The sequence below is a fragment of the Colius striatus genome, chromosome 12 (assembly GCF_028858725.1).
Source record: "Colius striatus isolate bColStr4 chromosome 12, bColStr4.1.hap1, whole genome shotgun sequence".
Classification (NCBI taxonomy): Eukaryota; Metazoa; Chordata; class Aves; order Coliiformes; family Coliidae; genus Colius; species Colius striatus.
Window position 1 is genome coordinate 6877859 of NC_084770.1, and position 10829 is coordinate 6888687.

A 10829-nucleotide genomic window follows, 5' to 3' on the forward strand; every position below is an offset into this window, starting at 1 on the left:
CGGTGCGCGGCCGCGGGGGGGGCGGGGGCGGGCGGGGGCCTGCGGGGCGGGGGCGGGCGGGGGCTCGTCGTATTCGTCGGTACGCTTCTTATTTTGATGGTTTTTTTAAACAATACAATAAATTTATACAAGAAACTGTCAGTAAACGGCGACTAGCTGCGGTAATAACTGCGGTTGGGACCACGGGGTTTGGGGAAGCTGCTGCGGGGAGGCGGATGTGGTGGGAGATGGCAGGAGGCCTGGGGGCTCACAGCTCTGGGCGCTGTCCCGGCGCCCTCCTCCCACCTGGACCTGGGGGTAACAGTGGCCCGAGGCTGTGCCCGCTGCCTCACTCAGGGCTCGAGGTGCTGGAGGATAGAGGGGTCTCTGTGCCCAGAGGCGCCTTTGCAAGCCCACAGCCATGGCTGGAAGGAGGAGGGTTATGTTGGTGACACAGGCACTGGTGCCAGCTCTGGCCAGGGGCAGTGGGTGCAAGTGGCGAGTACAGCCCAACATTGTAGCCATTAGAAAGCTTATGCTGTCAGTTCCAGCCTGTGTGTCATTGCACCCTCCTGCATCCTAATCATCAGCATGGAGATCCCAGCCTTGCTCCTTTCCTCCAGGAACTTCTTAAGTCTGCTAAAAATGCCTCAAATTGTCACACCTGATATCTGCCACACTCTTCTGCTCTTTTCCCTGTCCACAGCTGCCTTCTGTCCCCACGAAGGCTGGTGAATGATGGTTGCATGCCACAGCCCCCTCTGAGGAGCTGACATCCTGCTTCCTCGGCTGTTTATCTCGATGCAGCAATCTCCATGATCGATCGCGCTTCTTACGTGCAGCGGGTGACTCCGCTGACAAAGGTCCCCGGATGCCTCAAATGGAAACAGCGTGAAAGCACAAGCTGGTGCCAGCGTGGAGCTGGGGATGGGGGGCTGCAGGGGCCATCATGTGCGGCAGGGCTAGGGGGTTCCCGGGACTGGGGTTCTGCGGGCAGGGTGTTGCCTGGAGGTATCACTTGGGTTCCAGGAGGCTGTGAAGTTGCACCAGGAGGCAGAAGGTGCCTCTGCTCTGCTTTTGCTTGAGATGCAACTGGACTTATCCCTGCCCCAAAGTGCTCTGAGCGCAGGCAGGTTGTAGAGACGCTGAGCAGCAGCAGCAGCACGTCCCAATTGCCACAAGCTTTAGCAGCCCTGCTTGGGAGACATGGTCCATCGGATCCCTTCATGCTGCTGGGCTGGGCATCAGCTCTGGCCACCAGCAGGAACAGCACCCTGCTGCCATGCTGGAGGTGGCAGTGGCCTCATGCCATGCTCGTGGGGCACCTCACATCACAGTTACCATTTCCCTGCCCAGGCTCTGCAGATTTCCGCTCATGCAAATTGTTTGCTAATTTCTGAGAAGTATCTGAAAAACCTCATTGCTCTCCCTGTTTATTTGCAAACACTAGTAACCATTTACTCGCCCCAGCCACGTCACCTCCCACCTGGGTCAGACCCGGAGATGTGAATTCAGTTAAACCAACAGAGGAAGGATCTTTGGGAACCTGTGGTTTTCTCTTCCTCAGCATCTTTTTGTGGTAATTTGTGCTTCTCATCTCAAAAAAAAGCTTTGCTTTCCCTGACTTTTGAGGACATGAATCTCTAGGCTTCATTTGGCTCCATCTCAGTTGTTTGGTCATTGCTGCCTTCATCTTACTTTTAGTGCTCCTTAAGTACCTGGGATGCTTTTAAGCCATTTTAGGACTGACTCTCAATCCTTTGAGATAGTGCTCAGTGTGATAGCTGTGTGCCCTGACAGTGATGGCTGCAGAAGGCCGGGCCCTTGTCTGAGTCCCACCTGAGTTGGTGAGACTCCCTTAGGCCAGCTTCTTGTTGGGGAAATAAGGGACATTTGTCCTTCAATGAAGTGGTGTGACTTGTGCTTGCTAAAGTTCCTGTCTCCTAGTTTTGCAGACCAAACCGTTTTCACACTTACTCCTTTTTCTCCTTCCTCTTTAGCCCTTACTTTTGCTTTTTCAGTGGCCAAATAGAAGAAGGCTGCCTGATGTGATTTGCCATATTCCAGCTCAGAAAAAGGGATTTTTTGTTTTAAGCATCAGGGGACCTTTTTCAGGCCCCCTCAGCTAACACCAGGATGTACCATCCACCTCACTGGGCTTGAAGAGATTTACCAGCATGAGCAGGGTGCCAGAGCATGCCTGAAGCCAGGCTGTGACTCCCTTAGTACTGAAGAAGCTGGTGTGAGAGCCAGTGGGAGCTGTGTTGGTCTGGCAGGGTGAAGCAGAGTGCAAAGCTTGCCCAAAGCCTGGGGACTGCTGTGGGGCTGGGGCTAGGCTCCTCTACAGTGCAGGCACCCGGGGCACGTGCTGGGCTGGGCCATGGCATGGCTGCTTGCCTTGCTTTCCCCTGCAGCAGCCTCCTAGCAGTGAGACTGATTGTTTCTTTCATTACTGATTGTTTCTTTCATTATTTTCACTTTTTTTTTTTTTTCCCAGCAAAAAGAGGAAAAAATACCCTGTTCTCTCTCTTGTGTCAGAGCAAACTTCCCATCAGAGTGCTGCTGGAGAGCTCCAGGGTTGCCTTCCCCTGTGGTTTCTGCTGCTCTCTCTGCAGCTCTGTGAGCTTCTCAGCGCTTCCTGGCTTCATCCTGCACCCCAAGCAGCCTGGAAAGGCTCTGGTGGCAGTGGTGGTCCCCAGCCTGCCGAGGAGCAAAGGGGAAGTGTGGGAGGCACAGGTTTCTGAAGGGATCTAAGCATCTGAAAACATTGCCATATGGTGTGTATGCATCTAGCTGCTGTTGGTTTCTCATGGATGAGAAGCCTCCCCACCCCGGGTACTGACTTACGCCCCATTTCGAGTGTGCATTGGAAAGTCTGAGCAATTTGTGCAACAGTTTTAGTCAGAGCCCTCTGCTACTGCATGAGGTGGGGAGAGTGAGACAGTTTTTCCTGCTGATCCTTGAACTGATGACTCATGATCTCAGCGGTGGGACCCATCTCATCTTCTGCCTCTAGAAACCAAAAGTTGCAAGTACCAAACAAGCCTCCCCACACCTGGCCTGGATGCCTGGTGAACACACATTTGGGGACACAGAGCCTCAAGGTGGAAAAGACTCCCTGCTGTGAGCTTCCATATTTTCTGGAGTTCAGCTTAGTTTAGTTTAGTTGGGGCTTTTTAAAATGGGAATGTAGGAAATTGTGAGGGAGGAGGTGATGTCCACCTCGAAGCCCACCTGCACCCTTGCAACATAGTGGTGAGTGCTCCCCTTGCCACCCTTCCAGGCAGTGCAGTGGCCTCTGGCCAGGTAACATGGCCAGAGGCCATGACAAGGTGGGGACAGCCCCCAGACTTGCTGTGTGGCCAGAGCAGGGCCAGAAGCTCGCGAGAAAGGAGTAATGCTGCAATGCTCAGACTGGAAAATGGACCACAGACAGGCTGGATAGAGCCACCAACCCAGGGGGATCCCTGCCTGCCCCAGCTCAGAAACCCTTCCTTGTCCATCTTGAATTAGGGGTAAATCCCCCAGCCCACTTGCCTGCTGGGGCTGCATTTAAAAGCGAGAGGTGAGCAAGCCCCAGCCCTGCAGCTCATTTCTGAAAGCCTGGAAATAATGAGATCATCACGAGAATCACATCCTTCACCCCGTTTATTAATTTTCCTCCTGATGACTTCCAAAACTGCAGGGCCCCAGGTCTGTGTTGGAGAGGAGCAGGGGAGCCAGCCGCAGCGTGCTTTCACCGCTGCCTGTTTCCGATGCGAGAGTTAGTCAGCGAGGCGAGTGGGGAACATTCTCAGGGTAGAAATTAAAGCAGTCTGCTGTAAAAGGTCACCCCAATAACAGCACCCTGGCCCCAGGCTCACCTCAGCTCTCTGCAAATCTGTCTGGAGAAACACACCTTCTCCATCTCTTCCTTTTCTTTCTCCTTTTCCTTCTTTCTCCTTCTCTTGTTTCTCCACCTCTTCCTTCTCTGTTGCCATCTCCCTCTCCTCCTTCTCCCTCTCCTTCTCCTCTCCTTTGCTTTCTCCCTCCTTTCCCATCCCTTTCTGGTGGGAGCAGCCTGTCCCATGACTGCTCAGACCCTGCCTAGCTGCACAGTGCCACATGTCCCTGAACACTCCACTGTCACGGACACTCAGTGGGAGTACCAACGGGTGCACGAGAACCCAAGACAGCCCTTTTACTTACAGGCCAGGCTCGGAGCTGAGGACATGTCCCCTGTGATCCTTACCTGCTCTATCCCTGGGAGCTTTCCCCATAAAGGTTGTGGTCTCACAGATACCCGTCTCTGCTGCTCAGCAGTTTGGTGCCTGCGTGGGAACACGCTGGGAGGGCGCGGGGAGGGGAAGGGGCCAGGCTAGGCTCAGCTGATCCCTGCCTCAGCGAAGAGGAAGCTGGGGGTGGAAGGCAGCCCGGGTTTCCCTCTGAGGCAGAGATGGGCACGTTTCATTTCCACCCCAGGCTCTGATGAGCACGCTGGAGAACAAGCCCCTGCGTCAGGGAAGGACGTGCAGAGAGAACTGGGGGTGGCACGGCACGGCTCAACACGGCACGGCAGGCCTTGGCACAGCTCAGCACGGCACAGAACGGCACGGCACAGCACAACACGGCTCGGCTCAGCCAGGGGACCCGCCAGCTCACCATGGCTCCGGGCACCTTGAAGACAACGTGGGGCAGCATGGATGTAGCACTGATGAGCCTCTGTGCCATCTGGCACTGCTGTGGCCCTGTGCTGGTTGGCTGCTGCCAGGGTAGGTACTGAAGCAGGGCATGCTTGCTGGCACGGTGTGTGTCATTCACAGCCAGTGGAAAATGTCTAAGGGCTGTGAGCTTTGTAGTTTAAAAATAGCTCTGGCACCAAGGAGGCCAAAAACCCAAAGCTTTTGGGTACACACAGCTGAAGTGGGGGAGAGGGAGATGCTTGGGGCAGAAATGGGGTTAAAGGATGAAGGGGACACGTCCCCAGCCTGCGGTGCTGGCACCAGAGCCGTGTTGTGGGTACCCTGGCCACTGTTGGGGTTTGGTGTGGAGCTCCTGGGTTTGCAGTGCTATGGTGAGTCTGGGGTTTTCAGCTCTGGCTCTAATGTCTTCAGGCTACGCCTCCTGGTTTGGGCTTGACTCTGAGGGAGACAAGGCCCTGTGTGAGGTTTTGCTGAACTTTGTGGGAGAAGAGAGGTAGAGAAGAAAGAGTGAGTCCGAGTAGAGTAAGAGCCCTGATGAAGCCGTGTCCTCACTTCCTCTCAGATCAGCTCTTTCTTTGCTGGCTTTAGGTGGTTTCTGCCTGACGGTGGGCACAGGGCTAGTCATCTCCTGGAGCAGATGTTACCTGTGGTGCTGGGAAGAGGCAGGGAAACATGTAAACCCAAACTCTGCTTTCAGAAGTCCTCCGAGTGCTCCATTCATTGCTGGCAGTGACATTGGGTAGGAAGCAAAGCCCTAAGCCTGCCAAATATTTTCTGATTAACACGAGAAACCCAGTACACTGCAAAAATGATATCTCTTGGTGTGGGCACTGCCACAGCTAGCACTGTCCATGGGAGCTGAGGCATTTCCCTTGCTCCTTCCCTCTTTTTGTTACGTCTCATCCCTCATTTCTCAGTCCAGTTTTCTAGTCCTGTATCTATTAAAGGAATTCTTTGGGTTTTCTTTCCACTTGGTGATGTTGAGGACACAGTCCTTTCTAAATCTGCCTGCAAGCCCCAGGGCTGCTATCAGTGGTGATTTCTGAGAAAGAAAGATACATTTCTTAATGACAAGGACTTTTCAAAGCATTGGTGCTTTGAATTGCTTGGTCAGCTACCCTTTGTGCTTTTTATTGCTCCAAACAAAAGTTATTGCAGCAGCTGCCTTGCTGTGCTGGATGGGGTTGGCTGAGCCATGACCTTGTGAGAATCGTGGGGTGCTGTCCCAGCCCACGACTCCATCCCTCTGCTCGCTTTCAGAAGCAACATCAGCTGGAGGAAGGATGACTCAGACATTAAAATACATCATAGATTTAAAAATAATACAACCCCCAAAGTCTTTTTCCCTAGTACAGGTGTCCTGGGTTAATTTTAGTCAAAGTAAAATTCATTCTACTGAAACTACTGCATGATATAGTCACTACCCTGAGGATCTCTCTTCAGCTGGCAGGCACACACTCAGGAGGGGAGAGACATGGGCTGATGTACCTCTCTATGATCCAGGGTGTTCCTGCAGACTGGCCCTGCATCCCTGGTTCCTGATGTTTCTGAGACCTGTGCCCACTATAACCATGTCTGTCTGTGGTAGGCGTCCGGAAGATCTTGGGTTGTAATGTGAGAGGTGGAAGGTACAGAAGAGGTGGGCATGGGGTGGAGTGAAAGGAGGTGCTGGTGGTAGCAGATATAAGCACATGGTGTAAAAAAAGGGTTGGAATAAAGTATCATCCATACTGAGTGTGTGGTGATCCTTGTCCCCTCAGCGGAGGGGCTGAGTGATCCGTGCGGGCGGCCTGGTGGCGGCAACATCTGTCCTTGTTTCCTTTCTCCCAAACAGTGACCTTCTCCCCAGCAGTGTTAACTCGTCACACAGGCAACTCAGCCACCTTCTTCTGCAATATCTCCAACGAGAATGATTGTAGCTCAGAGTATAGCCTCAATTTGTACAAGGAGACCAACCACAGCCAAGCCCAAAAAATCGCTGATATCAGCCAGAGCAAGCCCCAGACAGAGACAAAGAAGTACCGGCTCATCAACAATGCTCCTGCCTTCAAGATGGAGTTCCTGGACCTCCACCAGAACGACTCAGGCTCCTACTACTGTGGACTGATCTCCTTCTCTCAACCTAATAAACTGATAGAGAGCAACCGGTCCCACCTGGTGGTCACAGGTCAGCCTGGGGGCTGAGCTGCTGGGGACAGGTCCTTGGTATCATACCATGGTGTGACAGCTCCCAAAATTGCTGTAGGCCTTGGGCATAAGGCAGACAGTACCCCAGTGGGGAGGACATGATGTGGATCAGGAGAGCACAGCTCTGCCTTTTTCCCTCTCCACTGTCCAGGGCCACAGGTTGTCCTCTTCCAGACCTGCTGTGTCTGGGTCTGGTCCTGAGGCAGGAGGCTTCCACCCTGCTGGGGCTGTGTTCCCAGGGATGCTGTAGGGTCATGCTGCAGGGCTGACTGTGGGTGCACAGCAGTGCCCCAGCCCCCTGCACCTGGGATCTCAGTGGTGTGGGATCATCCTCATCACCTGGGAAGGAGTGGGACATGGCCAAAACATCCCCGATGTCAGCCCAAATTCAGGGCCCCTTGAGGGATGATGGGGCTGTGGCAGCCTATGTGGGATTGAGCCCTTTCTGGAGGTAGCCTTCATATTCCTCTGTTGCCTTTTACAAAGACTATATAGGCCATTTCATACTCTTGACTTGCTGTTTTGTTCCCTGGTTTTTTTTTGGATGGCTATTGCGCAGCAGCCCCTGAGAAGACAAATGCCACCGATGAGCCTGAGATGGAGGAAGGCAGCCACTCTGACCACATCAAAGCCGTGGCCCTGGGCATCCTGCTTCTGGCCGGGGTGGTTGTGCTGCTGATCTTTGGCTATCTCACTGTCACGTACAGGAGAGGAGGTATGGCTGCTGAGGGGCTGGGGTCTGCTCAGGGACCTGATGATGAGTGATGCTTATCCAGCAAACCCAACTGGGACCTGGGGGCAGTCAGATGCCTGCAACTCCCTGGAGTACCTGGGCTGGTTCAACTCGGCTGCTAAACTCAGCTGTGGTGTGTCCCCATGGGACAAGTATCTCCATGCCTAGGGCAGGAGGGTATTTTGGGCCCAGCTCACCTTTTGTAGAGCCTCTGTACCACATACTGTGCCTCCACACTACTTGTTAGAGGGCTGCTTTAGTGCTGCATGTGAATCTCTCCTGTGCATCTTGCCCAGGAACCTTCAGGGCAGCTCAGGGCACATCTCCTTGGTGCAGCACCGGCTATTGCCTCAGCCATGCCATGGGCACCTGAGCGTATGTCTCAGAGGAGACCCCTGAGGAATTGTACCCCACTAATCCAAATTAAACCATAGTCCATGGGTTGATGTCTCATTTGTCTTTGTAATGCTCAGGGTGTTAGACCCTGATTGAAGGAAGATGGTTAGTGCAATGATTTCAGTGTCCAGTGCTCTACTAGGACATAGAGGCTGGGTCAGCCCCAGCCCCAGCTGCTCATGCTATCTTAGCACACAAACATCTTCTAACCAAATGTGTTATTTTGCAGATGTGCAGAAACCACCAAGTGAAAGCACATCAGCGGTGAGTTGTTGGTCTCTGCCACCCTGCCATGCTGCAGGGTAGCATCGTGGTATCGCTGGGGTGTGGAGGGTGCAGGGCCTTCCTTTATCAGCCCTTCACAGGCTTCTCGCTTCTCTTGTCTTCTCTGATGCTGCTTGATCTTTTCTGCACAGCTACAAGAGCTTTCCTGCACCTGTAGCACAGCCCCATCGCAACATCAACAAAGCTGCCTGAGATAAGATGGGACCTCTCTAGTCCAACCGTTGCTCAGAGTGGGGTTATCTTTGATGGTGAATTGTGTTGCTGTAGAAAGCGGGAGGAAATGTCCAACCCCCAGTATATTAAGCAAAAATGTCTTTTGCTGCAGCTAGCATCTCTTTCCACTCTTCCTTTTGTTGGACACTGCCAGGAGTCTGGCATCTGGTAGATGGAGTCTGGCTCCATCTTCTCTCTAATTCCGTTAGGTACCTGAAGGCAGCTCATAGGTCTCCCTTTGCTCTTCCCTCTCCAGGGTGAGCAAACTCAGCCCTGGGCTCTCCTCATGTATTCTGTGCTGGCTTGGAGCTCAATCGAGAAGTGGGAAAATGGCTTCTAGCACAACCCTGACTTCCATGGCTGGGCAGGCAGGGTGCCCAGCCTGCTTGCACAGGCAGAGACCCACGTGGCTTTGGGAGTGACTCCAAGGCTCACACTCCGGTTTCTCTGAGCAAATGCAATCCCAGATCTGTGTGTCTTTCTGCTTTGTATTGCTCTTGTCCTCCTGGGATGATTCAGTGCTGGTTTCAGCACTTGCTGTACAAAGGCGGCTTGTTCTGGAGGTGGCAGGTACCTCTGGATGATGAGTTGCCCCTATGGGGTTTTCTTGCAGAAGGAAGAGAAGCCCCACATGGTGTTCGTGTCCACTGTGGACTATGGTGTGCTGGAGTTTCAGAGAGACCAACACACCCAGGTGCCTCCTGAGACCTGGCCGGTTGAGCAGACTGAATATGCCACCATCATCTTCCCAGAGGAGAAACCCGTCACACCAGAGCGGGGGAAGAAGCACCAGGATGAGAGGACACGGCAGCTGCAGTTGCAGCCCTGCTGAGGGCCGGGGTCCCTCTTCACTGGGGCCGTGGGGGCTGGGACAGGCTTCTCTGGCTCCTTGCTCCCACTACAGTTGGGAAAAACCAGCGTGACAGAGGTGCCACAGCTGGAGTTGATATCAGACAGTCCTGGCTACAGTGGGGTCATGGCCATGGGGATGAGTACTATGGGATGAGGAGGATCCTCGCTGGCATCCGTGTGCCACCTCTTCACTCAGGGCAGGGAGGATGGGCTGGGGCAGAGCAGTGATGCCAACAGGTCTGTCCCAAAGGCCATTTACACTGTGCCTCAATTTTCTACCTCCACCTGGGGCTCTCTAGAGTGGACAAGCTGCTTCCCTTGCCCAGGTCTGGCCCAACTAGCAAAGCACAACTGTGGGAGGACATACTAGAGGCCAGAGCTGGAGTGGATCCTGGGAGATGCTGCTGGTGAGAGCCAGGGCCTGAAGACTTTTCAGGGCACTTCTCAGAGACTGCCTTGTGTGCTACTATTTAAAGAAACCTCTAGGGTGCAGGCGGCTGGTTTTCCTCCTGTCTCCTGGCTCTTTCCTCCTCTGCAAGAGGGGAGATCTGCTCCCATGTGTCTCCCTCCACAGGTGAGAGACAGATCTGTCCCAGGCGGGGTGAATAAAAGGTTTCATGTCCGGGCTGTTTGTTGACTGGTGATAGCAAGCGCGTGGGCAGGCAAATAACGGCTCCTGGCAGTGCGCAGGCGAGAGCCCGGAGGCAGCGGTGTCTGTTGTGGTTCCTGGGCCTCTCCGTGAGATACACAAGTTGTTCTACCACTGAGCTGCTCTTAATAATTTAGAGAAGCTGTCTCTTTCCTTTTGCCCCTGTCAGAGCTGGTCACCAGCTGCAAACCAAGCCCTCCCTTGCCTCAGGGTGCTCACCTGGCCTGTGGAGGATGAACATTCTTGCCATGACGGCTACCTGGCTGCTGTCTGCCAGAGCAAAACTCACAGCAGGGTGCTAGGTGTAGCTTTCCAGCTCCAGACTTCCATTTTGCCTCTTGAAAGTGATGCCAGGGCCACGCTGCCTGCCAGAAGCCAGAACGGAACTAAGTGACTACTTCTCAGGAGGGGAGAAACCCCAGTAAGGAGTGGCTTTGGCAGCAGAGACCTGCTGTGAGGCCGTGAAACCCAGCAGAAACAGAGAACAGTCATTTGCATCTCACACTATGGTGGCACTGTCAGCAGCTTTCTTTTTCCCTTGCCCCCAGTAAAACCAGTGAAGCTTTGTGGAAGCTACCCTGGGCACTAGAACTGCATGCCAGGCACTGCAGTTTGTCTCATGTAGGGGCTGGAAGGTCTCTGAGAAACTTCCAGAGAGGGGCAGATGGGATGAACATCCATCTAAAATGGCTTTCACCTTTCCTCAGGGCAGGAGAGTGGATGTGGTGACCTCTCTTACATCCTGGAGCTGCTGAAGGCTTCCAGGAGCCACCGTAGCCAGCGCTGTGATTTCAACACTCACTCATGCCCCTGCATGGCTCAGCCCATCAGGGGTCTGCAAGCAGCAGCGCCG

At 53.8% G+C, this 10829-nt stretch overlaps 1 protein-coding gene across 2 annotated transcripts; it reads left to right on the forward strand.

Moving 5' to 3' along the window:
• The first annotated feature begins 4390 nt into the window (after positions 1–4390).
• On the forward strand, positions 4391–9936 carry PDCD1 (programmed cell death 1). 2 transcript variants are annotated; one of them, XM_010208825.2, is made up of 5 exons: positions 4391–4730; positions 6496–6828; positions 7408–7563; positions 8207–8241; positions 9089–9936. In XM_010208825.2, the coding sequence occupies exons 1-5, from the start codon at positions 4622–4624 to the stop codon at positions 9305–9307; spliced, it is 852 nt and encodes a 283-aa protein (XP_010207127.2). In that variant the 5' UTR covers positions 4391–4621; the 3' UTR covers positions 9308–9936. The 2 variants fall into 2 exon arrangements, with proteins under 2 accessions (XP_010207127.2, XP_061862136.1); XM_062006152.1 differs by having other exon boundaries at positions 7411–7563.
• Positions 9937–10829: the final 893 nt, after the last annotated feature.